Below are 14,956 nucleotides of genomic sequence, written 5' to 3'. Positions count from 1 at the left end.
TTTTACGTGCAGTCTGCGTGTGAGACAAGCAATAGCTATGCAAATTTGTAGCAGAATTTTTGAATGCAGCTTTGAGCATGTTACACAGGGACCTGCCCATCCGTCAGCCCTTCACATGACGTCATTTAGGTCTTTCTGATACAAGGCAATCTACCAGCTGCTGCTCTTAAGACCTTGAATGAATCCACAACTATTACTCCTCATCTCATGCATAGAAAATTGTCGTCTGAAGGCCAGCCCGCTTCTATTGCACAATTCTGATGACAGGTATCCATTTGTGTGCCAAAGAGGCACAAAACAGCAACTTGACGATGTCGGCTTATGTATACATAAAAGTCGCTCACAAGAATTAACTTCTCAGAATCGGGTGTCACAGAGTTCAGTTTCTTTAAACCACTGTAGATTCCTTCCTTTTGTCTAAGTACCTTGTAATCGGTGCCTCCGTGCTCATCATTATCTTGTGAGATCCGTGTCCTGAAGGAAACTGCACGTGCACCAGACAGTTCCATCCCACCGAGTCTTCTGGCCTTGACTGCAATGGTCACAATTTCAAAGCCAACAAGAGCACCTCATTTGCATTAGAGGTAGCTCACTTCTATGAATAGAACAAAGTCTAAGCACTGGAAGAAATGTCAGTCCCTGAGCATGATCTTCAGAAGAGTTTGGTTTAAATGACATTAATTTTATCAATGTAGAGTTTAACTGAAAAATCAAGACCAACATTTCCCATTTATTCTTTTCCCCAACAATAACGAAAAGTGGTCTGAGGGCCATGGATAAAGAAGGCTGTATGTGACACAGAATTCTGCTGGAAATTAACTGCAACTTCATAAGGGATGAGGAAAGTTCACAAAACTAGAAGTAATACAACCCATGTTGCCACAAAAATGTGACTCAAAGAACAATAAGTGAAAGATGCTGTTGCTGCTTAGAAGCCTTTCACCTGATGAAGCTGTGGGGGATTTTTTCAGTGCATCTTCCCCGCATAAACAAGCTCTTTTCTCTTTCGAGTAAAAGCGATTCTGATATTGAGTGTCTTTTTCTTACGGTATTGCACTGTAATTGATGTCAGCAAAAGGCCAAATTTGGAAAACTCATTTTCTGCTTTTGACATTGATAGGGGTTTTTTTTCTGACTGAAAAGTGAGAATTCGCTAATTTTAAGAAGTTACATGAATGTCATAACGTTTTCATCCAGTTACCAAAAAATAGCTGCAATGTCTAATTATATGTAGTGAGGAGAAGAAGAAAGCTAGAACCAAGTAAAATACGATCAAAACTATAATGTAAACGTCTGTTTGTTTTTATTTGGCAATTAGGCTATTATTTTAATTGATTATTCTAGAATAAAATATACTTAACAGATTTGTCAACCTTTGTGTGACTTTTAAGTAATTCGGAGAATGATGTTGCTTTCCTAGGTACATGGATTTCTTCCCCACTCCTTCTAATGTCACAACTGACTTCCTCTTTGAGAAAAGCGCCAACTATTTCCATTCTGAGGAAGCTCCCAAGCGAGCTGCTTCCCTCATCCCCAAGGCCAAGATCATCACCATCCTTATTGACCCATCCGATCGGGCGTACTCCTGGTATCAGGTATGCACTTTGAAGAACACGGGCAGGCGCAAATCAAGGTTTCCACCTTGAATCCTCTGTGTATGTCCTTTCAGTATCTATGTATATAAAGGGGTTGGATAATACAGGCTTTCATTTGTCAGTCAGTGCACCATATGTGGGCTGAGGTATCTGTCAGCGTAAACCTGAAAATCTTTCAAGGGTTTAAATACCACAAACCACCTCTTAAAAAGTCATTGCAAAATACAAAATAGATTAGGAAATTTTTGTTCTTCTGGTCTGCAGACGTGAGCAGGACTTTGGCAAAATAAAGGTATTATAAAAAAATAAAGATATTGGAAAAATAGATATATTTTGTAATGTATAAAATTCCTAAGACCAAAGAGAAAAAAGTTCTTAGAACTTCTGTGACATATTTTACATTATTTTTTGGTGAGAAGTAATCATAGCCCTGAGTCTGATCGCACAGGTTACCCTGCTTTGGACAGGAGGCTTGACCAGAAACTGGCTGAGATCCTTTCTGACCTGCGTTATCTAATGATCCTCACAAAGACCCCTGTTCAGATTTGCTTTTCTGAGTATTTACCTTGTGTAAGCTAGAAAAAGAAAATATGAAAATACTAGAAGCAGAGCTTCTTCGTCTTTGTGTTTATTATGCCCGATTCATTTATACAAAACCTGCCACTCAGTTTATTGAAAGTAAACATTTATGTATTCTGCTTTGTCTAGCTTCTGATTTCTTTTGAAACAAACGATATTTATTGATACAAACAAAGTTTATCCCGGCATTTTCAATGAATTAATACAGATGAGGACTTCTTAACTTTAAGTCACTTTTAATGTAAATAATCACTCTTGCTCAGGTCAGTAAGGCCAGGTCAGTAAGAACAACCAGTTCTGTCTTTATTTTCCCAACTTTTGTGGTGTGCAAAGTTCCAGCAATGTAACTTCTTTTACAGCATCAGCGATCACATGAAGATCCTGCAGCTCTAAAATTCAGCTTCTATCAGGTGATCACAGCTGGACCTCGAGCCCCATCTGAGCTTAGAGCTCTCCAAAAGAGATGCCTAGCACCTGGATGGTATGCTACCCATATTGAAAGATGGCTAACTTACTTCCCACCTTATCAGGTGAATAAAACTGTGACTTGACACCCTCATCTTTATATATATAATATCCTAAAAGATTACCTTTCTAGAAGTCTTGTCTACTGAATGCTGATCCTCAGGGATATCCTAGATATACTAGAGCGCATTTTGAGACATTGATTGTGATTCTTCATAGCCATCTGAAGAATCAGTTGGTTGACGTTGCATTGTCATGTCTTAGCACCTTACAGCTGGGAGCTTCTTCTGCAAAACAAATCATAACAATAGTCTGGAAGCCCGAAGAAACGTCACTGCTGCTCGTTGAACTCTCTTGTACCCTGAACTGCCTTTAACTTCCAGCTGGTTTTCATTTGCTCATGCTTTCATCACTCTTTGTCAGTAATGTTGAGGAAGAGAGAACCAGGCAGGGAGTGCTTTGTGGTCTCTTTAATATTAGATGGTCCATCAGGGTTCCCAAAGGAAAACCAGAAGGAAAATAAAGGGAAGCTGCTCAATAATACTTCTGTCTACTCTGAGTGGTAGCAAGTATCAACAAGCATCAAGGGATGTCAGCTGGGATATTGCCCTCCCTGCATGGGTTTAGAAGAGTTTTGGTGTCTGAACACTTCGAGGTGTAAAAATTATCTTTTCCATCTGAAATGGGGATTACCACGTGGAAATGGATGTGACCATGTAGGTTTCAGTACAGGTGGCACATAAGCAACCTGAAAACTGGATCTCCCCGCAAGCTTCTGTTGGCATATAACATAGAAATCATTAGCCACCTTGTGGCCCTGTGTAAGATCAAGCCTCAAAAGACGCATGTCCTGAGCAAGACCGGGCAGACAATACCACACGATGAGTATCTCCTTGGTAGATTTATTTCAGGAATGGATTTTTTTTGACATTAGCAGTATGCCTGGCAATGCTCCCCACCCAACATTTAAAAATTACTTTAGTTGAGGGAGGTTGGCTGCAATCTGAACCTTCTGTTTATCCAGGACTCGCTTAGCTGAGACAAGTTGGCTGGAGTCTGCACCTTCTGTTTTCCCAGAGTGTGCCAAGGAAGCTCTGATGCATCTAGTTGGTGTTATTCTCCACATAGTGTCTTTTGGGCCAGCCTTGCAGACTTCATGAGATACACAATACAAAAAGAGCTCTCACCCAGACTAGCTAAGGCTATCTGTAATTTTTCATGCTATATAAATTTGGGGTTCTCTACACGCGTGACTGAATTGAAGTTTTCATGTCCGTTATGAAGTCAGTGGGCATACAGTAAGTGGTAGAAGTAGGAATAGTTAAGGTTTCCCTTTTCATTAGAAAAGTGGTAACAGCACATTTGTCTTACGTGGTAAGAATTTGCAACTCTCAAAGTACTTTGCAAATTTGGGGTTCAGATGTTTAGAATTTTGATTGACTTATTATCTCGTAAGTCATACAAAAAGTCCTCTTTTGTCTGGCAACCAAGACAGATCTCTTAAGTTAATTTCCCACCTATAACTCATTGCTTCGATGCAGTCATACAGAAGAAAAGAGGACCTAGCATGACGAACTCCCTCATGAGCCCGAAAGGTATGCTCGTGCACCAGCCCCATAGGACATCAAGCTGATTTTGCAGCAGCCATCGTTAAATGTCCAGTCTGAAGCTGAAGGACTCAGGCTGTTTCTAAGCTGTTCTCTTCTCCAAACTGTCTCTCTTGCTCCTCTCCCACCATGGTGACTTTTGGACACCAAGTAACTCATGTATAGTGGGAGAGCAGGGATTTAAACAATCTCTTCATCTGTCACCAATATGACAGTAAAGTGATCAGTACGCTGTAGAGTGACTCGAAATACTTCATTGGTAGTATTTTCATTATATATGAAGCTATCTACTTTGTAAAAATGACACTATTTATTTTTTCCACCTGACCAACAAATGAAATGCCTTAGATTTTGAGGAATTTTGTGAAATTACATCTTCCTGAGATCAGGATATGAATCAATCAGTACAAGTAAGGAAAAATTTTGCCTCATTTCCTTACAACCTCCCTAAAGAGGGAGCGTTTTTTGTTACCTGCTCCCTGGGAATTTAAGGAATTGGAATGAATTTCCACTGGTAAAACTTCTTCTTACATGTCTCTTTTGCGGTGGCAAAAGTGGGAATGGCACAGATACTTCTCTCTACATGTGTTTTTAATAGTGAAGGAAAAAGCCCTCAATCCTTTTCATTCAGATGGAAATATCCCCCATTTGGGATGTTTTTTGACCTTGGTGCTATGGAGCACGTAAGGCCTATTTTCAAAGCTAATGTCTTGGGAAAGCAGAGGGTTCATTTTTGGACTCAAGCAGTCATCATGCATCTGATTGCAAAGACTTCTAAATGAGCTAGATACTTTCTGAACAGCCTGATACTTCCACTAATCCCCATCTCTAAATCTACATGCTATATATGGGTAATTCCAAAGACCGATCTTTCAAAAGAAAAGACACTTTCTCACTTTTGATTATGCTCTGAAACCTCATAGTCTCACAAACCTTAAGTTTCATCCAGTCCTGGAAGCAATTTGGGACCTTGCTTCTCTTCCAACAGTCACAAAGACCCAAACTTGCCGCACCATCGGTGGGTCATTTGGGCACGATACCACATCTAATAAAATTCTCAGGTCTGTTTCCACGAAGATTCACCTCCAGGTAAAAGAGTGGCCCTGGCTCAGTAGCCTACTGTGAGTGTGTATATGGTCAAGCAGTTGAAAAGAAGAAAAAGAGATTACCTACCAGCTCCTGGCTTGCTTAGAGACGTGTTGCACATTCTGTGTCTATCTGCATCCCTGCCTTAAGGTCCTCGTAACATCTGCCTTTATTCAAATTCTCAGAGAAGTTTTTTTTTCCACACGGTGATGTATTGTTGTATGGGTTTAGAAGTAAGGCATTTCACCTAACACCTACCTTCTGGTGTCTGTCTTTCTGGTCATTTCCAGTGACAAGCTTTTAAACATTGCTGTAACATACGCGTGCACTTGTTTGGGTCTATGGGAATTATAGGTTATTTCTCTAGACATTAATACCTGTTTTTCTTGGCTAGACAAACCTCACTTGGTTTCCTGATGACATTTCTTATCTTTCTAGATCCTTCGCTGCTATTTCTCTGTTGTCAGAGCAGCTTCCAATTTAATATTTTTTCAGATTTAACTAACATGCCATTTACCCTGCTCCCAGGTCATTAATGATGATGACAATTAAAACTGAATCAGTTATCATTCTCTGGGGCAGTACACTCCATGTAATGCATGAGTTTGACAGAGGTGGAATTTTCAGTTTGAAGCTCGAAATAATGGCTTTTAAATTAAACTTCCATTTATTTTATTTGTTGTAGTTGCTAATTATTGATGGACAGCAGCTAAGAACAGATCCATCTACCGTAATGGATGAAGTACAGAAATTTCTGGGAGTCTCTCCTCATTATAATTACTCTGAAGCCCTGACGTGAGTTAATTTAATCATCATTTTCACATGTTCCTGCATGCCTAAAATACCAGTTAGTCTGCAAGTAAGCTTACTGCAAGATAAAGCCTCTCGAACTTCTCCTTTGAGCTGGCAGTGGGATGTATTCTTCAATGTCTGCAAAGAACACATTTCAGGGTTAGATTTTCTGTGAATCATCCCCCGAGCCACTCAATGTGGAGCTTGGCTGTTACAGAAGCAGACGTCTGACAAACAGGCAAAGTAAGCATTGCTTTATGAGAACTGCATATGAATTTTGGATTAATTGAAAGGAGTTTTATTTCCGTAAGCGGAACATGGAATGCTGGCCTGCATAAACAGAAAGGAAAAAGAATTAGTTTCTCTTTATTTTTGACATTAGCTGCAAGACAGATTCACTGGTATCAGCCAGGAATGTGACATCCGCTCTGTACATCATAAATACAAATCCTGTGGATTCTGACAGTTAGATTTGGTTAAAATATGTTTGTTAAAATATTAACAAGTTAAAGTTGTGAACAAATGAAGTTAAAATATGACTGATAACCTTAGGTTTACTCTTTTGAGTCTAACTTGGGAGATGGATCCTCCTTGCAGTAATCTCACAGCCTTTACTCTGCAAAATATTTGTTTCAGGTTCGATTCACATAAAGGTTTCTGGTGTCAGCTCCTGGAAGAAGGAAAAACAAAGTGTCTTGGCAAGAGCAAAGGTAGAAAATACCCTCCTATGGATTCTGAGGTAAGCCATTATCCTCATTGGCACTATACAGGGATTCAGTTGCCACAGATGGGACACCACACAGGCAAAATCATGAGAAGGGAGAGAATACAAAATGAAGTAGACGGTAATTATTTTACTACCTTTCCCTACAAATTAAACATTTAAGATAGCTGTGGGATGCACGGACTTTTTCAATTCTTTATTTCAAATGTGAAGAGTTTAAGTCATTTGAAAAAACAACTTTTAAAACTCGGCACCTCTTAGAAAAATAAACTTGGCACCCCTGAAATTCCCTGGTAAAATTCACTTGGAAACCTCTCCCCTTTGCCTAAGTGACGTAAGCAGCAGAGGGCCCACAGCGCATGGTTTTTTTCTCAGTCATGATCAAATATGTGTGTTTGTGTCTGGTCCCTTGTCTTTGAGAGTACTTAGGTTATGACAAGTAATGCAAACTCTCATATAATCCAGTTTTAAGAGAGGTTCTGTTTCTATGAACGTTATAAATACTTTCCCCAGACAAATGCTCAAATGAAGAAATTTCCTTCAGATCAAATGCTGCAGCCTGTACGCAAGGGCAGTTTAGTCTCCCATTCTAGCCCTAACTTGTGTTTATTCTGTCCCGTATTCCCATTTCGTTTAGCCTGACTAAGATGCAAATCAAAATTACAGTTTGAACAGCAGTCAGTACTAATGTGGCAAGTAAGCCAGGATTTATTTTCTCAGAGTACTTAAATTATAAATAACTTTATATCAATAGAATCATCCTGATATAAAATCATTGGGTGAGAAGGCTTTTGGCTAGAGATAAGACAGAACTGTGTTTGTTTATTGTTGTATTTTTCAACTCTAAATACTTCTGAAAATGGGGTTACTAATGGATACATGCCTACATGCAAAGATATTTTAGAAGCTTTGGTTTCAATGTCACTGCAGTAAATTTAAAGTAACCGCATACATTTCAGCGCGATTCTTAGTTTACGTGACTACCTGAGAGTAGAATCAGATCCTTTGGTTTGACTTTAGTGTTCATTTTAGACAACCTTTGTTTCTCTTGAAATTGCCTTTTACAGTTCAGCTCCTAACTGAAGGATGCTCCTAACCTTGCATGCAGTAGATAGCATAAAACTATATAAATTACGTAAGAGAAAGTAAAGTTTTGACACGGGTAAAACAAACTTTGCAACCTAGAATTCACAGCAACTGCAGTACAGCATTTTATTAAATAAAAATATCTCCTTTTGTATCCATCAGTGCAGGGCTTTTCTGTCAAGCTACTACAGAGATCACAACGTGGAACTGTCAAAACTGCTACACAAACTGGGACAACCCCTGCCATCGTGGCTGAGACAGGAGCTACAGAAAGTAAGATAGCACTGGAAAAAGGCTTTTTGAAATCTCTCTTCCACACTTCGGTCGTCATACCTAAAGTCTCCGGTATCTACCAGAAGGTCTTGTAAGATATACCTCTTCAAAAAAAGATAGAGATTATTTCCATATGCTGGCATGTGGATTGTGAAAATACATGAGTTTCTTAGAGCTCCGGTGGGCCAAATCTTTCTCATAAACGTTTCTGGGCCTGTGGACTTGTGGGCTACTGTGCACATATGTGGAAATTATTTGCAACTGGTGTAAGCTTCAGAGATACATGACCTGTCCAATTTCACAGTAAATATTCACATTTTTATATATCAGTTTGTGTCTCATATAGGTTTTGTAGCCCATTGTTAGACCAGTGACAGTTTTTCTTACTATTTGATTATTGTCTTGCATAAAATCAGAAAACTTAATGTAGCACAAAATTCCAAGTGTACTTCTGCCTTTGGAATCAGCTTGCTAATACCCAAAATATATACTAACAAAGGTGAGAAGTACGGTTATCATACATGATTTAGCTGTGCACAGCAAGAAAACAGGTGGAGCAAAATCTGGAAGCCACAGGCAAACGCACAGACACACACACACAGACACACACACACACACACCCCATTACATATTATTATAGCCCGTAAGAAGGGCCTTTGCCCATAATTACTATGTCTGATTTTGTACTGACTGAAATGGCAAAATAGCCGTTGTGTGAACAGAAATTTAATTGGACATGTAAAGCACAAAAGTTGCAGTATAATTCTGCTGAGCAGTGTTACACTTCAGCAGTTGTGAACCAAACTGAAGCAGTGCGATGAGCAGGCTTTCACCCCTGGCTTCTATGGGCAGCCAGATCTGGATACTGCACTCTGGGCTTACGTTGCTGTGAATCGGGAGTGATTCCACTGAAATTAATTAAAAACTCATAAAAAGCAGAAACGGATTGCCTTAATTTGCACCACAATTTTTTCCTTAATTTATTTGCCTTCGGTCTATGCTTTGTGTATTCCGAGATCCCTCAACCTGATCAAAATTGTAGCAACTTTCAGTAACCTTCAGTTTACATCAACTGCAAAAATCTAGCAGATTTCCAGGTTAAAATACTGGTTTTAGTTCCAGACTTTTAAAACATTGTTGGTATTAAATATTGGGAAAAAAATAAACACAATGTGTAAACGTGGTAGAAAATTACTCTCTAATCATGGAAATCGCAAATACCCAGCCTTACGCTTATGTGATACATTTCAGTGATACATCTCACAATGCATCAGTTTAGATGTGAGATAAAGTTTAATTAATAGTACTTAAAAGTCAAGAAAGATCAACGAAGGCTTCAGCTGGGTATGACTTTAATGCTTCTCTACTGAACTTTGGCTCTGAGTGTTTCTAAAGGCATGAAGAGGCAGTGAAAACAAGAGACAACTACAGGACTAAATGCAATGCTTTTTACAGTAGCTTTATAATGTTATCATAATTTGTTTTAGGATGAATAGTTACAAATATGCATCAAATGGTGGAAAAACTTTATATGTCTCAGTGCTGTTTTACGACATTTATGTAATCATATAATTTAAATTCCAAGGTAATGGAATGGAAACCAGTTCTGTTATTCCCTAAGTAGAAAAAACAGATGTTGAGATCCTTACTGTACCTCTAACTGGTATTCTTTATTATTTATTGATTTTGTCTATGTAATACGTGGTTTTGATAGGCCTGTAAAGAAAAAATCTAGACAAATTTGCTGTATATAAAAATATTCTTTACGCAGCACATTTTTGCTAAGGGAGTATGCATGATTAATGATGAGGACCTACTAGAGTAGACATTTTTTAAGATGAACATCTTTATTATTTATTAGACAGAATGAGAATTTTCATTTCACTTTAAATATTCACTGTCATACAGATTTGTCCCAAAAGCTGACTTGTCTTAAAATACTTCTTATTTGATAAAAGAAACACTCTGGATTCTGAACATCCGTAAAAGCAAATACTCTGCATGCTATGGACAGCTCATGCATCCTGCAAGCATCTATATGAATTTGTTGCAACTGAATTGAATAACTGGAGAAAATACCCGGGGTTTTCATCCTGGCGTGACTGGTTTTACCCTTGATATAACCTGATGTAATATCACTCAAACATTTTTCAAAAAATCCCCAGGGATCGCACGAAGCTCCTGTTTTGTGCACTGCTGCCTCAGTTACTCCATGTTCTTCAGTGCAGCAATTATAAAATAGAAGAAAACAGGAAAAACCTTGTGCGCTATCGAGTGCCTGAAGCTTTCATGGTGAGAGGACCCTCTGCGCACAAATTGAGTGCCTCCTACATGGAGGAGGAATGGCCTTCAGCCAGATCCATAGTTCATTCTTTTCAAGAGCTCCCTTTCTGCCTTCTTTCTCTGGGAAATCAAGGCCCCACAGAACGACAGTGAGTGGGCAAAGGAGAGAGTGGCGACGGGGACATGCACATCAGTCGCGTTGTCCCTCCAGAAATTTTACAGCAGCCAAGGTGACATGTCTCAGATCTGTGGACTACTGTGAAGTCCTCTCTGAGGCACGGTAAGGAGCCCCCTACAACTGGTGGTCTGGTAAAACAGCCCAACTGCAGTCGCCATGTGGCACTGGGAGGATAAGCCCCCCCACATGCACGGCCTTGGCCTTGGGTGGACTAGGCTTGATTTGGCAGCTAAACTCTAAGCCCAGCCTTCAGGAAGGGCATAGTGACTCTCGGGTCCTGATGAGGAACTCGTGTGGTCCCAGTGCCCTTCCTAAGGGCGTGAACTGGGAACAAAACGAATGAGTTCCTAGGGAAATCTGGATTCCTGGGGAAACTGCCTGAGTCGATGCTGTGAACAAGGTAGCGTCTCCTGGAACTGTGCACCTGAAAGGGCGTCATCTAGAATCTGCCTAAGTCCGAGCGGCTGTTGAGATGCAGCTGTTAAGCACTAGCGTCTTTAGAAAAGGTGCTGCGGGCTTAGCTGCTTGTTCGCCAGGCACCAAAGCAGTGGAGAAGTTAACGGCGAACTGCTGGTGCTTCCTGCAGTTCGGGATTTCTCATGTTTGCTTATTACTTGTTTACACAAAGATGGTATTGAAGCCATTTTTAATTTTTTTTTTTCTGCAGAACTATTCTATTTAAACACGTTCTTACGTTTAACGGGAGACTTTATAAAACAGAATGACTTTTAATGTGCAGTCAGCTTGGTGAAGAATGAGGAGCCTGAGCAAAGCGTGCAGACAGCAGGTAGATGTGTTATTCCCCAAATCATAGGATGCACATGAGTACAGCTGAGTAAGCAAGTCGTGCAACAGGAATTACCTGACAAAGTTTGACCTCTTCTATGCACAGCTTACCTACAGTGTTAATTTCCAGAAATAGGCTGTCAGTATTAACACTCTAAAATATACTGATTCATTACAACGAATTTATATTTGCTAGTCAAAGTCAGATATTTTGTAGTGGTTGGTGACACAGCCACGGTTTCTGTTCCCCTAGTAGATAACTGCACAAGCAATTTCTTTAACAAATGCTTGTTTATGTGAGCTTTACCTTTATTTTCATAAATACGATTCTGAAATTTGCTTTCTGCTGACATCCATGCCATTAAAAATCAATGTGTGATTATGAGCGTAAAGTGACCGTTAGGGGGAGTGTAAAGACGGAGCCTGATATGAAATCAATTAGTTATTTGAGCAAACATTCTGAAAATACTGTGATATTTTCCCAGTTCTACTTGTGCAGAAAGAATTAAGTTTCAATGATTTGCAGACTATCTTGTACAGAATATCCTTTTTCATTGCTTAAAAATGTGAAACTTCCTCAGGAAGAAATTAAATAGATATTTCAGTGTTTATAGATGTAATACTCTTGTCATTCACATTGAATGAAAATTGCTGGAAACATTTTTCTCAAAGTTTTTTAAAATAAAAAATAGATATTATTCTGATAGTGGCATGGTATCTGAAGTGCAACAATAAACTCTGATAAGAAAACGTAGTGCTGTGTGGAAGTGATTTTTGTGTTCACAAAAGTTGTGCTTTTCCAGGTTTGTTAGCAGCTGTTGCAGCTTGACACTGAGCTACAACACAGTCCAGGAGCAGGGGAGCAGCAGGAAATGTTTTCAGAAATGAAAAATATTGCGTACTCTCTCTGTGAGTGAATATCGCTGCTTTATGCAGCTGCTCGTTTTACTGCTTTTCCTTCCCGCTTACTTTTTGTTTCTTGTGCCAGAAATTGCTAATGTGTTGTAGAAACCCTTCCAGAGCTTGCTATTTTTAAGATAACAAGCAGACTTTATTCAAATTACTTGCCTTGGGGATTCAATAGTTGTGCCAATGTATCAGCCCACACAGACATGAGAAAACCTTTCATAGGAGAAACCTCTAAAGATGATATGAGTGTCCAAAGGAGAATTCACTGTTACCAACAAATTCAGCACAGAATAGAAAAGTATACTATCTGGCTGGGCAAAAGCTGAGATAGAATCATCTCTATAGAGATGTAGAAGACAGGAAACCTTGTTAACAAAATACGTTGTTCATTACCGAGAAATGATGCGACCTGTATTTAGAAGTCTAAGCTTCTTTTGTGATACCCCTCTCTATAATCTCTTAGGAATAACAAAAGTGGAACAGTGAAGTAATAACAGAAAGGTACTAAGCAAAGGGAAAAGATCCTTGCCTGACCGACCTCTCCAATTTATCTGCTTTCATTTAATGTTTCTTTTCAGTTCTTCCAATCCCAAAATTCTTAGAGCTCAAAGGCACAAGGCACCTTTTTGTCTCTGTGGACCACATGGATGAAGAAAACACAACAGTCGGTTATCAAAGGACAAATCACAGGACCAGGAAAGTAATTAACAGCTGAAACCAGGGGCTAGGGAAACGTGAATGGAGCAGGAATTTAGACAAATCAAGGGGGGTACATTTGAAAAGCATATAGTGAGCTTGACTCTCACCACTCTGTTTTCTGTCAGGTTGCTTCTTTCTTTCTTTTTTAATACAGTATTTTCTTTCTTCGTTTCCCTTTTTCTGTTCTGAACCTCTCTTTCTCTTGAGAAATTCAGATGGGAAATAAGGCTCCTGTACTTTTAATTGCTGAAATGTCTGTCTGCCTAGGAGAGCCCACTATCGGAGCTGTTGCAAAAGGTATGACACAGAAATAGCCTAGTTCAACAGTTACATAGGCCTTGGTTCGGGATTACTACTTTAAATACTATCACCTGTGTTATGCAGATCAGAAAAATGGGCCTTTTTTGGCTGAAAAGAAATCTTACCGTTGTCTCCTCAGTTATCTCAAGACTGTCTGTCCTATTACGTCTCCCAGTAAAGCTCCTTTCTTCAGCTAAATTCTGAACAGATTTACTCGTGTACAAAAAAAAAGCCCAAACAACAACAAAACAGAAAATACTTTTTTGCATAACTTTGTATACAAACACAGTACATACATTTTAGTTACAGAACTCTGGAAGGACAATATTGTGAGCTAAAGGCCAGCTCTTCTATGCAGGTGACAAGAGTGGAAATAAAATTCCTGAACACGAACGGTGCAAGGTCGGAACAGCTGAGACTTAGCCGATGGCGCGGGTGGGACCGGCGGCAGGGCTGCAGTTCGTCTCCGCACTTTTCTACAATCCTTGCAGCAGTTTCTTGATTTCACAACGCTGCCCGATAGTCATAAATTTGAAGCAGCATCACCATTGTCTGAAAACGACGAAAAACACCCAACAGCTATGCCTTAAATAATTTCCTATCTTTTTCAGAGGGAAAAAAGGTAATGAATATGGGGCTACCTGCGCTGCACCCGTCATGGCTTCCAGCCTCTCCAAGAACCTCCCTGACAATTCAAATACAAAGTCCTCTGTAGCTGACTGAGCCAGCGTTTCAGTCCCCTGGTGTGTCAGTTGCCTGGCGTCTGGCCTGCAAAGGCCAAAATCGCCTGCCTCGTCCTTCCAGCGCGCCCGTGCACGGAAGACGAGCTCACCTTTGAGGTGAGAAGCCGCCTGTGCCTGGCCTTTAAAAAACTGCCCTTCCCTGCACCGAAGGGACTGTAAAAATGCTTATATTGGGATGCTGTGGTGTAAAAGGCGTGGTAACTGGGGGAGCTTTAGGCTTGACGTGAGGAACCGCGTCTTTACCGAGAGGGTGGTCGGTGGCCGCACCAGCCGGAACGTCCGGTCCCGAACCCGCGGACCCGCGACCGCTGCCCCGCCCACCGCCCCGCCCACCGCCCCGCCCACTCCGCGCGCAGGGGGGGGGCTGCCCCTCCCACCCCGTGGGTGGAGCCCCCGCCCCGGCAGCGCCCAGTTCCTGGCGGTGCGCGCGGCGGCGGCTGCGTAGCGAGATCTCTCAGAGCTGTTGGCGGCGGTTGGCGGGCGCGCGGGGCGGCCGTTGGCTGTGCGGCGGCGGCCGTTGGCGGGCGCGCGGGGCGGCCGTTGGCGCTGAGGCGGCGGCCGTTGGCGCTGAGGCGGCGGCCGTTGGCGGGCGCGCGGGGCGGCCGTTGGCGCTGAGGCGGCGGGCCGGGGAGGCGTGAGGCACCGCGGCGCTATCCTGTCCACAGGCGCGGTTGGTCGAGCCCCAGCGGAGCGGAGCAGCCGCGGCGGAGGAGCGGAGGGTGGGCGCCGAGGTGAGGTGAAGGGTGGGCCGGAGGCGTTAGGCGGCGGCGGGGCCCGGGCCGGGGGCAGGGAGGGAGGGAGGGAGGGAGAGAAAATGGCGGCCGCCACGTGGCGGGCGGCGAGGACGGGTG

General features: G+C 41.5%; 1 protein-coding gene across 2 annotated transcripts in view; it reads left to right on the top strand.

Moving 5' to 3' along the window:
- The window catches only part of LOC134516347 (bifunctional heparan sulfate N-deacetylase/N-sulfotransferase 3), a 71,938-nt gene extending 59,760 nt beyond the window's left edge, over positions 1-12,178 (top strand). For both annotated transcript variants that reach the window (XM_063336438.1, XM_063336436.1), the window contains exons 10-14: positions 1,421-1,595; positions 2,534-2,704; positions 6,018-6,127; positions 6,761-6,863; positions 8,097-12,178. In XM_063336438.1, coding sequence (XP_063192508.1) covers positions 1,421-1,595; positions 2,534-2,704; positions 6,018-6,127; positions 6,761-6,863; positions 8,097-8,216 — 679 coding nt within the window. In that variant the 3' untranslated portion in view covers positions 8,217-12,178. The remainder of the gene's footprint in view (positions 1-1,420; positions 1,596-2,533; positions 2,705-6,017; positions 6,128-6,760; positions 6,864-8,096) is intronic.
- The last annotated feature ends 2,778 nt before the right edge of the window (positions 12,179-14,956 follow it).

This window comes from Chroicocephalus ridibundus, chromosome 5, assembly GCF_963924245.1.
Source record: "Chroicocephalus ridibundus chromosome 5, bChrRid1.1, whole genome shotgun sequence".
Lineage (NCBI taxonomy): Eukaryota > Metazoa > Chordata > Aves > Charadriiformes > Laridae > Chroicocephalus > Chroicocephalus ridibundus.
This window is presented reverse-complemented; position numbering and strand designations above follow the sequence as displayed.